Here is a 21,443-nt window from a genome sequence, read left to right as displayed (position 1 = left end):
GCTGCTACCACGGAACAGGGGGAGGAGAGGGAGGAAGAGGACAGGAGGCAGCAACATGTAGCGTTGATGGTGGAGGTGAACAAATTCCAACATTGGAGCACTGGGTCTGAAACACACCTTAAAACTCTAAACATTTTCTCATGGAGATGCAGTTGGCAAGAACGGGGCCCAAATGCAGGAATTTCTGATCCAAGACAATACATTTATTTACAGTGAGAATGTGAACAATAGTGAAACACTTTCAAAGACATGGCTCCAACCTTGGATAATTACAAACGCTCCACTCCCACCATGACACACTCCTCTCTAGGTTCCTAACAACACAAGATGTACTGTAGAGGTTAGTTTAGTGTACTCAGTCACAACACGTAAAGATAATTTCCACTCAACAATCCAGCATCAACACAATTAAATAGTTGCCACTAACGAGGGTACTCAGTGGCAGCTGGTGAGTGTTGATGGAAGACGGGTGTGGCTGGCTTCAGCGTGGGAAATACCTTTTGGCCTGATGATGCCCATAAACTGGCACGCATGAATGAACACACGCACGCACGCACGCACGCACGCACATAAAGGAGGAAACAGGGGCCCGGGAGGGGAGCCAACAAAAAACACAAAAACAAACAAGAAAAGGAAGGGAAGTGTTATCCATCCGCCTGGTGAGGTTAGTGCAGGAGTAAATAATTTCACATGTTTAAATTATCTTTAAAATTGTAAGGTATCCTGTGTTACTATGCGTTTTTTATGTTTATGAGCTTATAAGAACAATTGGGTGTGGCTTACTTTGCACTTGGCAGGTTACACGCATGCGCTCAGTGAATGCCACACCTGCACGAAACAGCCAGGGTGTTGCCTTTGTTGAGTGTGTGTAACGCCCACGTGTCTTTTGTATCGCAGTAAAAGTTGTTGGCGTTGGCGTGATGTTTTTCTTTTCCAAGTCTTAAGTAGATGCCAGTGAAATTGATAGTCGTTTGACAGCTTTTATCCAGACAGTAAGAAACTCTCCATGCCGCTGGGAGACTCCCCTGAGACGTTTCTTCAGTCATGATTCGGATTTGTTGGCCCGTGTTTGTGTTGCTACTTTTTGTGGTGAGTCCAGAAAGACTTTTGTGTCGATTAGAAAAGACTTTCATATGGAAAGTAGTTTTTTTTCTATGAAACAAGCTTAATTCATAATGTGATTCTTTTGTTGCTTTTATTATTTAGGTTTTTCATCTTTTTAAAACATAAATCAATCAAAATGTATAATAGATTAAAGACAACAAATTATAGTCAAGCATTTTTAAATCTAATCACAATTATGAATAGTAAAATTAGCATCATCGTGATTTCAGCAGGCAATATGAAGCAAAACCGGTGCTAAAAAGCGATCGTCTGCTAAAACGTGATGCCGTGTCAAGGTAGTTATCCCGGAGATAATTTGTAATAAATAAAATCAAATATGTGTTATAAATAATATCAAGCTGAACCTGCCGCAATTTCCTCCCCCTGTCCAAATCATTGACAAATGTGGTTTGAGAATCTGGTATATTGAGCGTTAGTTTAGAAAAGTCGACTTCCCGCAGACGTGATTATGCGCTTATCAGGCAAAACGTCCTCAGTTTGCTGAAATAATCCCCTCCGGCACAACGTGACAACAATAAATGTATAATTTTCTGTCGTGACCCAAACAAATGAACGGCAATGTAATGACATTCGTCTTTAACTTTTTTTTACTAAAGTAAAATATCAGCCACGACTGTTGGTTGGAATTGAGGCGGAGTCGACTGGATCCGCTGTCCTTGCCCAGGGCGCGCTCCAGAAGGGGAAACAGATTGTGTCGGGGCAGCTTCACTGGCAAGACCCCGGTGTTTGCCATAAAATGATTGCTCACATTTAAACTGTTATAAATGACTTGCTTGATCTATAATCTGTCAAAAAATAGATCAAACACATCTCTCCTAAAATATATCAAGTAATTTTGAGGTAGAGGGAGCATCCCTATCAGAAGCTCTAATCAATTTTTGGAAAGTGACTGTTACTTATCCTGTTATTTATCCCGGCAAAAAGTGCCATTGACATTAAAAATGTATTTTTCGGGAGAGAGCTGGCTAGCAGAAGTTGTAACAAATAGAGCAGAACTGTGATGTGATAGGTTACCAAGGAGGACTGGATTGATTATAATATGGTTAAAATGATGCAGTCATAAAGATACTTCAAAAAGGAATAGTTCTTCTATTTTATATCTAACCCAGGGGTCTCAAACTCGCGGCCCAGGGACCACTTACGACTGTGTCACCCCTACTGTATATTGCTGTGAAAAAATATAATGCGATTTGGCCCTTTAGGTGTTTTTTCTTTGGGAGGATTTGTTTGTTGCTGAGTGCAATGTTAAAATAAGTTCTGTAAAAAGCAAAAAGTATATATTTTATATGAAGGCAATATGAGCAGAGAGTACAAACATCTTGAAGGACCGGGTGTGTTAGTTCAGTGACAGTTATTTGTAAAGAAAACAATTCTCAATAACAGTCAAAACCTAATGTGTACTCTTATGTCTGCATTTGTATTTTGTTAAATACGAACAAAATCATAGCAGAAGTGCTGGACCGTGTCTAGGCAGAAAGAGAGTATCAGTTTGTGTATTTGGTAATTCACTGAAAGGCTTCAGTTAAGAGTGAGGGGAAAAAAAGATTTGCACTCATGTTTGCAGTTTTCTCTTGTTATACAATATTTAAAGTTTAAAAAAACAAACCACTGCATTTTTAGACATATTTGTGGGTGTATTCTTGGGGGTTTTTTCTTACTATTTGAACACGTAAGCAGCCCTCCAATAAGAAGACTGCGCAAGCAGTGGCCTACAGCTCATTAAGTTTGAGACCCCTGAATCTAACCCATTCATAAATCCTGTTCACTAAGGTCTGTTTAACAGTATAAGTAAGCATTGTAGACTACAAAACACACACAGAAAACTCTGAAATCACTTTTTTTCAGTCGCTTTTTGGCACAACACTGGCTTACACTCTAGTTCAGCCTCTGCATTAACTAGGCCAGCTTGGACACGCCTGAGCTTTTTTCCCCCTTTGTACTATTTTACCTTTTTACCGAACTAAAGTTGTTTGGTGTTGCTTGAATCAAGATGTGATTCGGATGGAATAGCTATTGGCATTCAGACCGCAAACTCAAAAGTAAAAAACTCTCAGGAAAAATTCTGTTGTTCATAACTGAATGTTATTATTATCTATAACTGTTGATTCTTCACTTTACATTCTGAAAAACCATTAGGTCACTATAATAAATACATTTGGTTTCATAGTTATAAAAGTGTGGGAAATAAGGTTCTGACCTCAGAGAGATTTCTTCAAGTGAATAGAGAGTTGTTTTTAAGTGCTCTGAATGAGTTATTTGATGGCAGTAAAAGTATACAACCACTCCTTACTTTTCTTCTCATTATTACCTTACATGCTTCAACTGAACCTTTCCAGTAGTGGCAAGAGATGTGTCAGCTTTTGTGTGTGGGAAAGCTAGCAGCTTTATAGCCCCTGCAAGGTGTGTGTTTTTACATGCACAGTTTAATAGCATCTTGATTTATGATTAGTTCACAATGTAGCCTGCAGAGTTTGTTGGCTGGCTGAGACGCCACACATGCATGCATACACACACATATTTACATACGTGTGTGTGTGTGTGTGTGTGTGTGTGTGTGTGTGTGTGTGTGTGTGTGTGTGTGTGTGTGTGTGTGTGCGGCGAGCATGTATGTGTGACAACTCAGCCAGAGCAAGAATTTTTGAAAGTAAAGACCTGAAACTTTCCTGCTGTGAGTGAATTATTCGCCAAGTCATATTTTACCTGCTAAAGACAAGAAGATTGACAAACAATTGCAGACTGTTGCTTTTAAGGTTTTTCAAACTGATATATAACAAAAACCTGATCTTTAAGCATCTCTCTAGGTTTTAAATTACAGACAGTAATTCCAAGAAATGCTTGACAAGGATTAAAAATGGGTGTTCTTGTTTTCTTTAAATGGCTGGTGATTTCTCCAAACATATTTAAGCGTATGTGTTGTATTTCAGGTCCAGGCTGTTGTGACGAAAGCCAAATCTGGAGACAGTCTAATAAGAAGAAAAAGAGCCTGGCTTCCCCCACCACTGAAATTGGAGGAAAATGTGGACCACACACAAAAGACTTCTCTTGCCAGGGTGAGTCATTGATTTAGTTTTTTATTCCTTTTTATTTTGATGATCTTTTAATTTTTTATTTTAATTAAATTGATTAAAATAATTTTTATTAGGGTTAGAAAATCATGATATACAATATATTAAGGTTTTTAGCATTAACATACTAAGATATGAGGAATCTATAAGGAATCTGTGTTGTCTTTGTTGTTGTTATTGTCCTATGATTATGACATATTTGTGAATTATGCTATGCTTAGCTTTTCATCTCATTTTCAGATTTATTCAGATTTAGATGATGGTAAAGGAAATCTCAAATACTTCCTGAATGGCCGTGGCGCAAACCAAGATCCCTTCCATGTGTTTGTAGTTCACGAAAGAACTGGATTTATTCGTGTGACCCAATTACTTGACAGAGAGTTCATCAGTATGTACAATGTGAGTGAGACAAAACGGTTATTTTCCATCATGACTTCAGTGCATTCCGTATCAACAGTTTACATAAATATTTGTAACGTCTTAATTAAACCTAACGAGGTTTCCAATTTTAGCTTTCTGGTGTTGCTAGGTACAATGATGGCACTCTGGCAGAGGAAAACATCGACGTACGATTCAAGGTTACTGATCAGAATGACAATGCACCAGTGTTTGAAGACGTCTATACTGGGCGTGTGGATGAGCTTACACCGAGAGGTTAGTGCTTCGTTTTTATGAAAATTCCTCACTAATCACTATCCGGCATGTGATGACTCCATATTCCCATATGACTAATATTCAATTAATAAATGAAAACAAAGTTTTTGTTTTTGTTACATTGCTTACAGGTTGAACTTACTTAAATGTAATGTTATACTCAAACTAAACAATGTATTATGGAACAGGGTGTTTTTTTTAATGTACATCAGCTGTGAGATGGGTTGTGTTGAAGGTATTAGGCGATACTAGAACTCTTGATGTTGTCTGTGTAGATTCTCCATCATCCAGGTCGTCGTAATCTCAACTTTTGAAGATGCCACAGAGAGGTTTTGTTTGTTTGTTTTTGTTTTTTGAGAAATTAAAATGTCATTCCTTGATATGCTTACAGGGACTTTTGTTATGAAAGTCGCGGCAACGGATGCCGATGAACCAGACAATCCCAATTCCCAGGTTTTTCATACCATCATAGACCAGACACCACCTCATGACATGTTTTACATGAACAGTGACGGGTCCATCTTCATCAAAAACAAATTAGACAGAGAGGTATGAACTAAACCCCACACCAGTTTCAGAGCTATGTAGTTAATTTTTTATTTGAATTTTGATATTTAATGATAATAATAATCATAATCATAATATGATTATTAATAATACAATCAGATGTTAGAGTAATTATTCTAGCATCTGAATTTTAAAGTCCAATGAAAATCTAGTTTAAGACATTTTTTCAGACGGTAAAGTTCAGTAAATACATAATGTTTATTAGAGTAATGAGCAGTGATGTTAATCAACTGATATTTCTATTATTTGCCAAAAATAATTATCATCTTGGTTATTAACCATTTTATTGCAGCTCAGGTAATTTGTTTTTTGTTGTTGTTGTTAAATTCCACACTCTGGAATTCTGTTTTTATACATATGGCTTTCCCTAATCTCAACAAACAACTTGGTTATCTATATATTCAGTAAACTGCTTAGAACAGCATTTTTACAGAACACCTGACCGTGAGTACGGAGAAAATATGAGAAAGTTTGCAAACATTAAACGTTTTAAACAGTTAAAACATGATATGTAATATATTTGGTGCTTAATGAAAACTCTGGATTTCAAAGTGTGTGTCTCTGTGTGTGTGTTATTTTTATTTTACCCTAAAAAAAAGTTCAAAAGGACAAAGTTCAAAATATAATTTATGGGCCCTTCAAAGATGTCTACTAAATATAAATTCTACTGGAAAAAACCGTATCTAACCAAACAAAGTATATCCACCTTAACTCACAAGCTACGTCCACACTAATGCATTTTCGTTTGAAAACGCATCGTTTTCTCTACATTTTGGCCTCCCGTCCACACTGAGATGGCGTTTTCAAAACGCTCTCAAAACTCAAAACGCTCTCAGTATGTACATGCTCCAGATAGCTTTTCTTCAAATTCTTTAATTCTCACTCACTTTTGCAACTTTGTACTTTTGTGTTACTCGCAGCAACAACTCCACCTCATTGTTAGTCCATTTAAAAAAACTCTGTGCTTTTCCTCGACATTTTGCCGTGACGTTTCAAAGAGATGGAAAGTAAATAAACGGCAGACAGAAATGAGGCAGGCCGAATCTTCTTGCTTTTCACGCATGCGCAATACTGGAACATAAGCGCTTTCAGCCGTTTCAATGTGGACGCACAACTCTGTGAATACGACTGAAAACGCTAGTGTGGATGTGGAGCGTTTTCAGACAAAAATGCCATTTTTAAATCTATCCGGGCTAGTGTGGACGTAGCACAAACTGACCTAACCACAAAGACGCTGCAGGGTTACCTTTATAGTGGTTTGGCCATAATATTTACATACAATAGGGGAAACAGAACAAACACCAATAACTTAAACTGACTTATACTTGTAAATGGGAAGTTTTAGAACAAAGTGACTAATGAAACTTCAATCTGTGTGGAAGCTGGGGGGAAAAGTCATGAAACTTTGTTCTGGTCTTTGTGACCAGAACAAAGAGACTTGGAGTTAGAGAAACAGTCTTTTTAGTACAAGCTCCTATGATCCTTCTCTAATCCTGCACTGGAGAACATGAGGCAAAGGCAAATTCATGGACTATACTAGTCACCAAATTTATATCAGTGGACAGTTTTTGTTTTTTTCCCTTTGATCACTGAAAGTGTTCCTGGTTAGCTATTTTGCCTACCTACCTAATGGATAGCTAACCAGAAATATTGCTACAGTAAAGTGTGATGCAGTCTCTCTAAGAAATTAGTAACTTATTGGTCTGTGATTTCAGAAATGTGATCAGTATATCTTGACAGTAAAAGGTCAGGACCTAAATGGTAAACCAGAGGGGAACACTGGAACTGCCACTGTTACTATAGCTGTTGGTGATGTGAATGACAACCTACCAACTCTGGAAAAAGAGCAGGTAGTTTTCTTTCTTGCTCTCTTTTAAATCAACTGTGTAGTTATTTACAAATATATGCAACATATTGCTGAAATAACCCCTATGATTTTTTTTTATATTCTCCACCTATAGTATGAAGGTAGCATTGAGGAGAACACAGAAGGTGTGGAGGTGATGAGGATCAAAGCACAGGACCTGGACCTGCAAGGCACTGACAACTGGGAAGCTGTATTTGATATTGTCAAGGGCAACGAGGCTGGGTATTTTAGCATTAAAACAGATCCCAACACCAACGAGGGAATCCTAATGCTTGATAAGGTACTGCAGTTTGAAATGAAACATGTTGTTGTTGTTGTTATTATTATTATTATTATTATTATTATTATTATTATTATTATTATTATTATTATTATTATTAATCCTAGTCTTTAATACAGCATAAAAACAATGCAAATAGAAATCTTGATATCTCAGAGCATATCGTTAGCTTCATAGCATAAGTGCCTAAGTCATTGACTTAGTCAAATGACTTAGGCAATTATGCTATGAAGCTAACGATATGCATTTTAAACACCAAATCTGGTGGAATAGTCCAGTGTCCGTTTGATCAAATTGTCCGGCAAACTGTACTGTCCAGAAAAACAAATACATGTTTTATATTGTGAAATAGTTAAATTTTTTCGGTTAGTTAAGTAGTGCATGCCCATGAGATCATCATCTCTTATCTGACTGTTCTTGGGTCTGCCTAAAATTTTGTCCATATAATTATGAATAGAATTTCTGTATATCTTTGACATTTTCTTTAACCTCATGTACTAATTGGCAGTAAGTTTGTGAATTATTAATGATTAATTGTTTTCATTTAACTCAGGAAGACCATTAATAAATGCAAACATCTGTCATTATTATGATGAATTGTAACAGATAATCTTTGTTTCTGTCTGTCATCTGTGTAGGCTGTGGACTATGAAGATGTAAAAGACATTGAACTTGGACTATCTGTGAGGAACAAGGCTCAGCCATATGGATCTGGGACAAGTGCTGGAATAACTATTGGAGGAGGGGGGGGAGGAGCAGGGGGAGGAGGAGGAGGAGGAGGAGGAGGAGGAGGAGCAGGGGGAGGAGGAGGAGGAGCAGGGGGAGGAGGAGGGGGTGGTGGAGGAGCAGGGGGTGCAACTGGAGCTGCTGGGATTTCTGGTGGGACACCCTTTAAAACCTATCCTATCAAAATCAATGTGAAGAACCAGCCTGAAAGGGCAAAGTTTGATCCCAAAGTTAAAGCCATTCATGTCTCAGAGGGAAGCACCTCCTTCAACATTAAAGATGTTATTGCCAGCTACCCTGCAATAGATGGAGACACTAGGAAACCCGCTCAAAATGTCAGGTCAGTGCATATACAAATAAGTGCACATTAAAGCCACTAAAACTAAACTACAGTGTCAATTTCACCTTTTATTCACCGTAATAACAATATAGCTTATTTCTGCTGTAGGTATATTAAGGGATTCGACCCTAACAACTGGCTAACTATTGACCCAGTCACAGCTGAGATCAAACTGAACAAGATGCCTGACAGGGAATCTCCACACTTGGTCAATGGGACATATTTTGCCAAGATACTCTGCGTTTCAGAAGGTATGCTGCTTTACTGTATAAATGCCGACACTTCAAAAATTATTTACGTAAGGGGAGTACCCTTGAAAAGTAGCTTTGGAATTGCAACCCCTGGGAATTTCTCACTTATTAGTCAAGCCAACTTCCTTTACTGTGAAATTAAAAAACATAAATGTAACACAACCGGTGATAGTTTTTACTAAACATAATATTGAAAACAAATTGCCTGATATTTTGTAGACGAAAAAATTATTATTTACTGTCAGGGTATTGATGCATGATTAAAAACCTAATGCAACATAACTACAAGTGCATCACATTGCTGGCTAAATACATCTGTACGGTCTGTATAATGCCGACTTGTCATGAATAAAAACAAAATGGCTATTCAGCAGTAAGATTCATGTAAATAAACAAAATCAATATTAGTTTTACTTTTTGTCCAAAAATAGTAATAGTAAAGCAAATAGTTCTTGAACTTATCTCTGACAAAATGGACATAATCAAAGGAAAAATGTTAAATTCTTGCTTTTTATTTCTTTTCTTTTTTTTAATTTACCAGACACACCTGATAAAACAGCCACTGGCACCATAGCCATCCAAGTGGAGGATTTTAATGACCACTGCCCCATCTTGACAAGTAACATGGAGACTATGTGCACAACAGTGGATGCTGTTATAGTGAACGCTAATGATGAGGATGCATTTCCCAATGGACCTCCTTTTGTGTTTGAGATCCTCCCAGAAGGCACTAAGGGAAAATGGCAAGTGGAGCATCTTAATGGTGAGTAGAAAACATCACCACAATATCATGAGTGTGGTACATTCAGAGACTGAACCACCGACTGGCCAAAGAAGATGAGTGTGTACTTGCTCTCTTCTCTGTGTTAACTTCTTCTTGTCCAAATTTATCGGACTTTTTACAGTTAAGAAATAGACTCCAAGGAAACGATGGCTCAAATGTGATTGGTCACGTTCAAAACAGTACCACAACAAACCTATCTGACGAACTGTTTTCAAAAAAAAAATTGAAATAAACAAAATGAACTTTAATTGCAGATACGGTGCTTTATTTAAGTGATTTAGCAAGGGAAAAGCAAATGGCTCAATCAGTTAATAATAATCACATAATTAAATCAATTTAAATTTTAGAAAAAAGTAAAAATCTTAAATAATCAAATCTAAATTGTTGCTGTATATCTATTGGTTTTATTGAAGTTTTAGTGGAAGAAAGAGAAGACGCTCTGGCTATAGAGGATCTTCTGCTCGCTATGACAAAACTACAAAGAAATAACGGCTAATGGTTACCTGCAAAGAGTTTTATACATCCTCTTCCCTCCACCTTTCCATCTTCACATGGCCAATATTTGCATCCAGTCACTTGATGTGACATCCAAGCATCGTCTCACCTTCTCCCTGTGACCTCTCACATAAAAGTTTTGACCACTTTCTAGCAAAAGCTACTTTATTACAGTTATCACATTAGTTCACTATATTTCACTTCAATTTGCATGATTCCTTTTTACTTCTGTATATGTATATACATATATACACAGTCCAGATCGAAAGTTTAAGACCACTTGAAAAATGGCAAAAAATCATATTTTGCATGGTTGGATCTTAACAAGGTAAAATGTAGAGCTTTCAACATGCTACAAGAAGAAATGGGAGTGAGACAAAACATTTTTTTGAGCATGTAATTTATTAAAAACAACACTTAAACTGAAATAGGCTGTTTTACAGCTGATCAAACGTTTAGGACCACATACCTTTAAAAGGCCAAATCTGTGCAGAAATGTGGATTCATTGTCTTTTTCTGTCAGGTGGTCACACTGTCATGACCTTCTGACGTCAAAGGCAAAAAAAACTTTTCCCAATTTGAACGTGGTTGGGTTGTTGAACTGCACAAGTATGGTCTCTTGCAGCACACCATCACTGCTGAGGTGGGGCACAATAAGACAGTCATTTGGAATTTCTTAAATGATCCTAAGGATTGTGGAACAAAAAAGTCAAGTGGAAGACCCCAACGTTACTGACATGACAAGCAGATGCCACCTGAGATGTTCTCTACGCGCCACAGTGGAGGGGACGTCATAATGGTCTTGGGTGCTTTTTCCTTTGGTGGAACTGTCACGGCGACGGATGGCCGGTACTGAATAGGACTCAGATGCAGAAACCCAGAGCGGAGACGGTAGATGATTTAATAGTTTATTACGGTTAAGTGCAAGGGGAACAAAAAAAGGGAAACGTGGCAAAGACAGAAAATGACGAGACGTGGAGCCTTGGTGTGGCGTGCCCAGGGGAACGTGGCTAGGGCGAGGGAACGAGGCCTGAGAAGTGGAACGGAGCTGAGTGGGGAACAGTCACACTGAGGGGAGAGGATATAGAAGTTAGGCGGGTAGTGAAGGCAGCTCAGAAGTGGCCAGTATAAGAGCAGCAATTCTTACTTGCAGTTAGGGACCTGGAGTGTTTGAGAGGGGGATGATGAAGATCCAGGGGAGGCTGAGTGGCGTGGAAAGGCTGACCTGAGATCCGGGGCTCCAGATGGAGTGTGATGGCAGGAGGGCAGGCAGGTGAGGCACAGAGGGATTTCCAAAATGATCACTAGGTATTCCAAGTCCGGAGGTGGAGTGAGCCAGGGTGGGTACAGCAACTGTAGCACAAAAGAGTCTTTGTTAGTAAGATGAATCACAGCGAGAATTTGAAACACAAGACCTGTTACCAACATGGGTTGATGACGAACTGGCAGTGAGTGAACATCGATGTGTGGTTTAAATCCCTCTGGCTTGATAGCCTGCAATAGGCTCCAGGTGTGCAGGAGCTGGAGTTGGCCCTGCCCAGGGGCGGATCCCAGGTCAGTTCAGGAGCCTAATGGAAACTCCAGCCACCCACCGTAGACCATGACAGGAACAATGGCGCTTCAGGAGGTGCAGGGGCGTCAAACGGCTGCTGGCTATGTCCAGATGTTGCAGAGACCATCACTCATGATTGAGAGCCCTCGTCTGTGTGTTAACGACTATGTTTTTCAACAGGACAATGCTGCAGTACGCAATGCCCGCAGGACAAGGGACTTCTTCAAGGAGAATAACATCACTCTTTTGGACCATCCTGCATGTTCCCCTAATCTAAATCCAATTACAAATTTGGGGGGATGGATGGCAAAGGATTTTTTTTAAAAATGGACAACAGCTCCAGACAGTAGATGCCCTTTGTGCAGCCGTCTTCACCACTTGGAGAAATCTTCCCACTTACCTTCTGAAAATGTTTGCCCCAACTAATTTTTGAAGTGATCAACAATACGGATCAACAACGGTGGAGCTACTCTGAGTTCATGTTTGGAACTTTGATTGACTCCTCGCTGACAAGACTGGCTACAGATACCGACTACAGAATGAAGCAATTGTCAGCGACCTCATTTACATAGATGTAGCTGTTCACCAAGAGCGAATGAGACATTGATTCACTGACCCACATCACCAGGATGTACAACAGCGACATTGGAATGTCGTTCGGACTGGAGAAATATAGTTGGATGATAACAAGGAGAGGGAAGGTAGTCAGAACTGAGGGGATCAAACTACCAGAAGGCAACATTGCAGACATTAAGGACAGCTACAAGCACCTTCAAATCTCACAGGAAAATGGGAACCATGAAGAGGCCACTAAGAAAGCTGCAACCACCAAGTACCTGCAGAGGGTCAGGCAAGTCCTGAGGAGTCAACTGAACAGTAAGAACAAGATCCGGGCTATCAACATCTTCGCCCTGCCTGTAATCAGGTACCTTGCTGGGACAATAAGCTGGCCACAGGAGGAGATAGAAGTCACTGACGTCAAGAGCAGGCAGTTCCTGACCATGCACGGAGGGTTTCACCACAAGTCCAGCACCCTGAGACTGTGTTCAAGGTTCAAGGTTCTTTATTTGTCACATGCATAGTTATACAAGTATAACACACAGTGAAATGTAGTCTGACACGCTCCTCGACATGTGCAAAAATTGGGGGGGGGGTGTAGAGGAAGAACATTATATATATATATATATATATATATATATATATATATATATATATATATATATTAGTATATACATTGGGTGAATGTGCAGTAGTAGCAGCAAGCAGGTGAATTCTGTACATTAATATGAATAGATATCTGACTATTTTACAGGATAGACAATATAAACATATTTAAAATTAAAGGAATTGAAATGTACATTGTGCCTTGGTTTAGTGTCTGGAAGAGTCCTGTCTCAGTCAATTATAGATGATGTGAGAGGGCGGGTGTGTGTGTTTAGGGCACGGATGGCTTGGGGATAGAAGCTCCTCTTGAGTCTCTCTGTCCTTGCCCGGAGGATGCGGAACCTTCTACCAGATTGCAGAAGTTGGAACAGTTTATTGCCAGGATGGGACGGGTCCTTCAGTATCTGCGCTGCTCTAGTCCGGCATCTCCTGGTGTAGGTGTCCTGAAGCGGGGGGAGAGCAATCCTGCAGCAGCGTTCTGCTGTACAGATCACTCTCTGGAGAGCTTTTTGGTCCTTCACACACCTGTGCTATGCGGAAGAAAGGAACCTGGGGACTAGTGAGTGTCAGTACAACATTCCATATTGAGACAACATATGTCCACCAGTACATCAGGAAGATGATCATGATCAACCGCGTGATCAGTGAATACCTCAGGCAGCACAAATCCAAGAAGGAGGACTAACCATCATGGAAGGACAGGCCCCTGTACAGTATGTAGCACCGGCAGATATAGGAAGTGGCTGACATTCAGAAATCCTACCAGTGACTGGACAAAACTGGACTGAAAGACAGCATAGAGGCACTAATCATGGCAGCAGAAGAACAAGCTCTGAGCACAAGATCCATAGAGGCTGGGGTCCATCACACCGGGTAAGACCCGACGTGTAGGATGTGTAAAGGTGCCCCTGAGTCCAGCACATAACAGCCGGGTGCAAGATGCTAGCAGGCAGGGCATACATAACCAACACTATAACCAAGTGACTAGCACAGTATACAGGAACATCTGTGCCGACTATGGCCTGAAAGTCCTGAGGTCAAAATGGGAGGTCGAGAATGACCGAGCTAAGATCCTGAGGGACTTCCAGATACAGATGGACAAAATGGTGATGGCTAAACAACCAGACATAGTAGTGGCGGGCAATCAGAAGAAGACGGCTGTAGTGATAGATGTAACAAATACCAACTGACAGGAGCATCAGGAAGAAGAGACACAAGAAGCTGGAGAAGTGCCAGTGGCTCAGGGAAGAGCTCGGGACGATGTGGAGAGTGAAGGTAACAGTGGTCCCAGTGGTAATTGGAGTGCTCAGTGCAGCGACCCCCAAGCTAGGCGAGTGGCTCCAGCAGATCCCAGGAACAACATCTGAGATCTCTGTCCAGAAGAGCGCAGTCCTAGGAACAGCGCATAACCCTCAAGCTCCCAGGCCTCTGGTAGAGGACCCAAGCTAGGAGGATAAAGACTGCCTGCAGGGGCGAGCCGGGAATATTTTTTTATATAATACACACTACGGAATTATGTAGCAAAGGAAAAATTGTTAAAAAACAACAACACAGCTCTCAGTGAGCTTCATGATGTAGTCACCTGAAATGGTTTTTACTTCACAGGTGTATCTTGTCAGGGTTTATTTGTGGAGTTTCTTTCCTTCTTGATGGGGTTGGGACCATCAGTTATGTTGTGCAGAAATCAGGTTTGTACACAGCTGACAGCCCTATTTGACAACTGTTAGAATTCCTATTATGGCAAGAACCAATCAGCTAAGAAAAGAGAAATGACAATCCATCATTACTTATGGACTAAAGGTTAGTCAGTCTGGAAAATTGCTAAAACTTTGAATGTATCCCAGTGTATCCCAAGTGCAGTGGCAAAAACCATCAAGTGCTATGAAAAAAACTGTCTCACATGAGAAAAGGAAGCCCAAGAGTCACCTCTGCTGCTCAGGATAAATTAATCTGAGTCACCAGCCTCAGAAATTGCAAGTTAACAGCACCTCAGACTGGAGCCCAGGTAAATGCCCCATAGAGTTCCAGCAGAGAGTCAGTCTCTACATCAACTATTCAGAGGAGACTGCATGAATCAGGCCTTTATGGTCAAATAGCTGCTAAGAAACCACCACTCAGGAAAAGCAACAAGCAGACACACTGAACCAGTATGGAGTTAGTTGGACCATCATTTATTTTTCAAAAGAAAAACGACTCAAAACACACCTCCAGGCTGTATGAGAGCTATTTGACCAAGAAGGAGATTGATGAAGTGCCACACAAGATGGCCACAGTCACCTGACCTGAACCCAGTTAGATGTTTTAGAATGAAAAGGCACAAGGGCCAACAAGTGTCTCTCTGGGGCACACCTTCAGTACTGTTGGAAAACTGTTTCAGGTGACTTCCTCATGAAGTTCATTGAGAGAATGTAAAGTGTGCAAAGTAAAGGGTAGCTATTTTAAAGAATCAAAAATATAAAACATGTTTTGAGTTGTTTCACTCTTTTTTGTTTACTACATGATCCCATATGTGTTCATTCATAGTTTTGATACCTTCAGTGAGAATCTACAATGTAAATAGTCATGAAAATAAAGACTGCCACCCAGTCCTCCTCCACTACTTCTCCTGAATCCACAGCTTCACCTCTCACATGTTGGAGCTCCAAAAACCCTTCCCTGCCACCACAGCTGTATAAGTACCACACCATGTACTATATAAGGTGCACCTGTGTACCTGGCTACATCATCAGCTACACCCCTACCAACTTTATTAGACATGTTATTAGGCACAGTACAATTGTAGCCTAATATGCTGGCTACTTTGAGATTTGTTTTAGCTAACTAAGCAGCAAACCCCAGATCAAGTACAGTACCTTTTTTGTTAAAGCATATAGTTACGGCTGTATCAGGTGACCCTGAATCCTCCCTTAGTTTTGCTGCATTAGGCTTAGGCTGCTGGGGAATTCCCATGATGCATTGATTTCTTCTTCAGTCACCTTTGTCACTCATTATGTGTTAATAGGCCTCTCTGAATTGACTCATACTTGTTATTAATCTCTTTCTTTCTTTCACAGCATGTCTTTTTTTCTGTCTTCTTACCCTCACCCCAATTAGTCTCAGTAGATGGTCACCGCTCCCAGAGCCTGGTTCCGCTGGAGGTTTCTTCCTGTTAAAAGGGAGTTTTTCCTTCCCACTCATGACAAAGCGCTTGCTCAGAGGGTCATATGATTGTTGGCATTTTCTCTGTTGTATTATTGTAGGATCTATCTTACAATATAAAGCAACTTGAGGCGACTGTTGGATAATTAAAATTGAATTGAATTTTATTAAGGCAGTAGCAACAATCCCACCACAATTTTTACAGAAATTATATAATCTAATTCATGTTCAATTTGTTTCACATATTTTTCTGTTTTCTGACAGACACTGCAGCTATCTTGCGGTCTCGGGAGTCTCTTTGGCCTGGTATTTATGAGGTGGAATTTTTGGTGAAGGATCAGCAGGGGCACATGTGTCAAGATCCACAGAAAGTCAAGGTTGAAGTTTGCACCTGTGAGGATGGAATCATGTGTGGAAAAAAAGGCGCCATGGGTCAGCCAAGCAAACAAGCGAAGTTGGGACCTGCAGGCATTGGGCTGTTACTCCTGGGCCTATTACTCTTGTTGTGTAAGTGTTAATTCATCCTAATTGCCATAATGTATTGGTTTTGGTTTTGGATAATTAAGAGAAGAGGGAAACCACCTTAAAGTTTTTTAAATAAACAGCTGCTGCTGACAGATGTAAGACTATGATACATTTATTGTTACTTTATTGTGTATATAAATTATAGCTTCTTCCTTGAAGGATTACTGCACCCTCATACCTTACATTTAAGGTTAATTAAAACTTGGTTTTGCAGTGATTCCGTTGTTGCTACTCTTCTGCAAATGTGGAGGTGCTGCAACCTTCCCAGACCTCTTTACTGAGATGCCATTTGATACAAAGTCACATCTCATCAACTACCATACTGAACGTCAGGGAGAGAACACGGTGAGAATTGTATTTTCTTCACTGCACTGAAGAATATTGGCTAATGTGGTGATGCCTACATGAAAGTTGTGTCAAAGTGATTTTTAACTTTGTACTAACATGTACATTTTTGGCGCAATTATAGGACGTGCCACTACTGAACTTGCCAACACAACTGGATGGAGATGTCTTAAATGTAGCCATGGCTCAAAAACCTGTAGCAATGGATGCGTTGGGCAGTTTTGATTTCGCACAATCTGTGGGATCCATTAATAGGCTGAACGGGGCTAACTACCAAGGTAGTTACAGAAAAGAAATTTGGGGCATGAACCAACAGGATCCAAGTGGTTTCTACTCTGAGACTGAGACAAGAGAATCGTTGGGAGGTGTAGGACTTTATGATGGGATGGCTCTGCCAGACCACTTTTTGAGGCAATATTACGATCAGGTAAGAAATCTCATGAGTTGGAAAGGTTCAGTAGCTAATGAAAAGCAAAGCAGAGATTTGAATTAATTACAGGGACGTGTTTTGATTAGCCCTTAAGGCTGAAAACGTATTTAGTTGTTCATAAAAATTCCTTGCACATACCAAGAGTTGACATGAAAAATACTATCTGAATAATGGTGTCCTTTTTACTTCAACAGAAAGTCACTGATGGAAATGATAACCTTGGCGTGAAAGATGGTTTGTTGGTGTATGATTATGAGGGCCAAGGGTCCTCTGCTGGCTCAGTAGGCTGCTGTAGCCTTTTGGAGTCAGACAATGATCTTCAGTTTCTTGATAACCTTGGACCAAAATTCAAGACTCTCGCGGAGGTGTGCAGAGGCGAGAAAATTTCTTATGATGACAAACAAGTGCCACCTCCTGTGTCTAATGTCTATAACAATCCTCCAACCTCAGTTTCAAGTTCGGTGAGTGTACAAAAACTGTCCCCTCCACCCAAACTGGAGCCAACCATGCCCAAAGTGGAGCAGAGTATGGTCATGAAGACAACCAAGCATTCTGAAATGGCAAAGGAAAGTACAACTGCAGTGAGGGAAGGGATGAATACAATGACAAGAGGGTTGGCAAATCAAGGCCAGATGGTTCTAATACAGCAACAGCAGCCTGTCTACTACACAACCACTCCTGTGTTGCAGCCAATGCATTACGTAGTCCAACCACAGGTTCAGAACACTATGATCCTGGCTGAAGCACCAACCACCAACCTTCAAGGCCTGATACTGGTTAACAACACGCAATCTGGACCTGCCCAAGGAGTATTTGTTCAGGGAAACACTCTCTTGTCCAGTGGACAAGCCCAGGAGCCCACCATGGTGCTGGTGGATAACAGTGGTGCCCAGCGGAGTCTTGCAAACTTGATCCAAGCTACAAACTTGTCTGGCTCTCAGACCATGAAGGTTGTAGAGGGTAAGGTCCCTGCAGGGTCAATGAAAGTGCGGAAGGGGAATCAGGCTTCCTATGTTGAGGGAGGTCCTCTACAACCAGGAGACCTTCCTGGATCTCAAAAAATCCTAATGGTCAGAGAGAACTTTGTTCAAGATGCAAATGGTCTGCCAAAGAAGGCTGAGGTCTTTGGCTCTGAAAGAATTCTCTACAAGGACAGCCAATCCACTGGCTCTATGACCAGTAAGTTTGGGTCCTCTACTGTTACAGTATCCGCTGGCCCTGTATCCCACAAAGTACAGGAGAAATTCACTTAACTGAGAAAGGCAAAAGTGCAAACTTTTGGCAAAGATATGTTCCAGGTCTATTCTTATGACTTCACTATGTGCATATGAGGTTACAGGTGGGAGCTGTGCTGCTTAATTTTCTTGTATGCTACATGGAAACATGCAAAAGATCTCTGTAATGGTTTAAATGTTTAATAGTACAGACAGTAAATGAAATGTTCATTGCAAATTGTTTAATATAGTATTCAACACATTACAATAAATACTAGTAAGGTCTTTTCACTTTTCTTTTCACTTTATAAACCACTACTATTTCCTTGTGTCCTGTCTTTTTTCTGGTCTCTTCTCTTTCCCCTCATTGCCAACTGGTCTCAGCAAATGACTGCCCCAGTTTGAGCCTGGTTCTCCCAGAAGTTTCTTCCTGTTAAATGGGACGGGGTTTTTTTTCCTGTTGTTGAATGCACTTGCTGTAGGGGTCATGACTGCTGGTGTTTCTAGTGTAGGGGCTTTACCTTACAATATCAAGTGCCTTGAGACACTGGTTGTTGTGAATTGGCTCTAAATAAATAAAATTGAATTAATGGCTACAAATATATAACTTTGTTATAACCATTATTTTAACTTGTTTGTTTTCTTTCTAATATGGAAACTTTATGATGCATGTGTATGTTAATTGGACTATCTGAACGTGAGAGAGTGACTGATGGGACTACTTCCAGCTTAAAGATAGCTGGCTCCTTACTAACACTGTGCAACTAAAGCCTCCAAAGTAGTCCTGCTGTGGTATAGGGAAAATCCTATTTTGCTCTCCTTCATACCAGCTTCAACTGGTTTGGCTTTACCTGTAGCTTTTGTTGTTGTCTTGAGTGGGCTGATTTTGCTCTGTTTGCTAGATGTGGAGGCACAGGGGAATTCATAAGATTTATATTCCTAAGATAGGAAGCAATTAGAAGTAAATGTTGGATAACATGGGGACCCTGTTTTGTGTTGCATGTTCACACACTTTCAACTCAGTAATTAATTGACATTTTTCAGTTGTTTGAATGTTGTATTAGGGTTTCATTCATTTCCTTTTGAATGTATAATTTTTAATGGTTAGAAATTGTAAAAACTCAATCCATTTATTACCATATATTTGAACACTCATGTGGTGGCCTAATATCAATGGGAAAGCATGTATTGGGGAAAAACATTTATGCTTAAGATAATAAAATCTTTGGTATGGAGCACTTAAAGGTCTGCAAGTGTTTTATGTTCACTTTTCTCCCTGTGTCAGTTCCACGTTTTTCTACCATGAACTCAAATTTGGAATATAGTGAGTTCATTTTTGTTATTTAATTATTTAAAATCTTTTTTTTTTTTAAATATTGGTAAGTTGACTGGTTCATAGCACTTTTCATAACACTCAAAGAATATCAGAGTGATGCTACGTTTTCTTTTGGTAAAATAAATTGAAAAGGCTTCATACAAGCACTGATAAATAAACACAATAATAACAGCTCGTTTACACGTATTGCCCAGATGCAATCTTTGTCTACACAGGGAATAAACTCTCAACATCATGTAGACACCAGACTGATAATGCAATGCATCAAGACCTTGAATCCAGCTAGTTTGTTTGTTTTTTCCCCTGTCTTTGTACAAGGACGTTACAAACCAATAGTATGCTGAGGTTCGAGGAGTTGAATCACAAATTTTCCATTACATTTCCATCCTTTCAATCATTTTTTATCACTTTTATAGTATAATATTTGGATGCAAAATATAGGAGTACTGATAAAATTAAGCTTCCAAAAATGCCAGCGCTTTCACACCAGGGATTAAGATTAATTTGTTCATTCATGAGAGACGTGACCAGTTAAGAAAGCCATTTGGTGCTTTATCAAAATCCATCATTTGTGTAGTAGTTATCACAAAGGAGATTACAGCTGGAATTGTAATATTTACTGTGGAAATGAGGATCAGGTTTGTCATGTATCAGGTACCAGAGTCGCTATAACTCTAGCTGCCATACAGATTCTGCATAAGTAATTTGTTACTGAATTGGTTGTGAAATTCGATTACTGTAGCCACAAGTTATTTTTGATAAAATCAGGACTAGTGAAGGGTAGTTGAAACTCTCAGCAAAGGAGTGCCTTGAGTGACTGATACACACTGTTTGTGATGTTTGGTGAGTCATTTCAATGTTTATCATGTGTAAAACTGATTAGAAAAGTCACACCAATACTTTAAGTAAAAACAAAAAACAAAACAAAAACTCTTTAAACAGGTGTGTGTGTTCCATTGCTGATACCCCATTGGTGACAAGGAGTCTCACTCTGCACATAACTTAGTTGGAGCTGGACGTGCTCTTGTTGATGAAGGGCACTTTTTAACCCTTTTACTTTTCATTCCAATGAAGCTGTAGGTGGAAAGCGAAGAGCACATCACACACCCTTGTTGTTTCAGACTTGACACTAAGACAAAAGTAAACAAATACAGAGACAGAGACCAGAAACAAACAAGGAGACAAAACTGACAAAAATAAAGGAATGCAGGGAGGACACAGAGAGACTAAACATGAGAAGGAGAACTGACAAAATTAAACAAGGAACTAAGAACTAGAAATGATTATCTATAGTCTGATTTCTCAGACTTTTTAGACTTTTTTTAGTGCTCAGCACAGATAAAATAATTATTGCACGTGATTTTAACATCCATCTACATACATATAGAGGCGAGCCTCCGAAACCTTATCGCATGGTTGATTATGTCTGGTTATGTGTCTGCATACTTATCTTCAGTGTGTGGCTTTTATTCAAACTGTGAAGCACTTTGTATCCCAGTGATTTGAAAAATGCTATACAAATAAATTTATCATCAATATAAGTATTTTATTTTTTGAAACATGTCAACAATCACCAAGCAATGCT

The 21,443-nt window shown here is 39.8% G+C and overlaps 1 protein-coding gene across 1 annotated transcript; it reads left to right on the top strand.

The window, feature by feature from the left end:
• Window positions 1-847: 847 nt before the first annotated feature.
• On the top strand, window positions 848-19,770 carry LOC146649528 (desmoglein-2.1-like). The gene is made up of 14 exons (XM_085387232.1): window positions 848-1,089; window positions 4,050-4,175; window positions 4,431-4,589; window positions 4,703-4,844; window positions 5,236-5,393; window positions 7,127-7,261; window positions 7,373-7,558; window positions 8,197-8,624; window positions 8,733-8,875; window positions 9,417-9,638; window positions 16,273-16,515; window positions 16,748-16,878; window positions 17,003-17,305; window positions 17,503-19,770. The coding sequence occupies exons 1-14, from the start codon at window positions 1,045-1,047 to the stop codon at window positions 18,559-18,561; spliced, it is 3,480 nt and encodes a 1,159-aa protein (XP_085243358.1). The 5' UTR covers window positions 848-1,044; the 3' UTR covers window positions 18,562-19,770.
• Window positions 19,771-21,443: the final 1,673 nt, after the last annotated feature.

The sequence above is a fragment of the Rhamphochromis longiceps genome, linkage group LG17 (genome assembly GCF_057381845.1).
Source record: "Rhamphochromis longiceps isolate RC_006_pf linkage group LG17, R_longiceps_female_GT1.1, whole genome shotgun sequence".
NCBI classification, from domain to species: Eukaryota; Metazoa; Chordata; class Actinopteri; order Cichliformes; family Cichlidae; genus Rhamphochromis; species Rhamphochromis longiceps.
The sequence above is the reverse complement of the archived record's forward strand: the minus strand, read 5'-3'. Positions and strand labels throughout refer to the sequence as shown.

What these genes read in the sequence shown, in the direction of transcription:
- LOC146649528 (XM_085387232.1), top strand. Translation starts at nt 1,045, where the DNA reads ATGATTCGGATTTGTTGGCCCGTGTTTGTGTTGCTACTTTTTGTG. An exon ending in TTGTGTTGCTACTTTTTGTG is followed by an intron (nt 1,090 to 4,049) that starts GTGAGTCCAGAA and finishes GTTGTATTTCAG; the next exon opens with GTCCAGGCTGTTGTGACGAA. An exon ending in TGAGGCAATATTACGATCAG is followed by an intron (nt 17,306 to 17,502) that starts GTAAGAAATCTC and finishes TTACTTCAACAG; the next exon opens with AAAGTCACTGATGGAAATGA.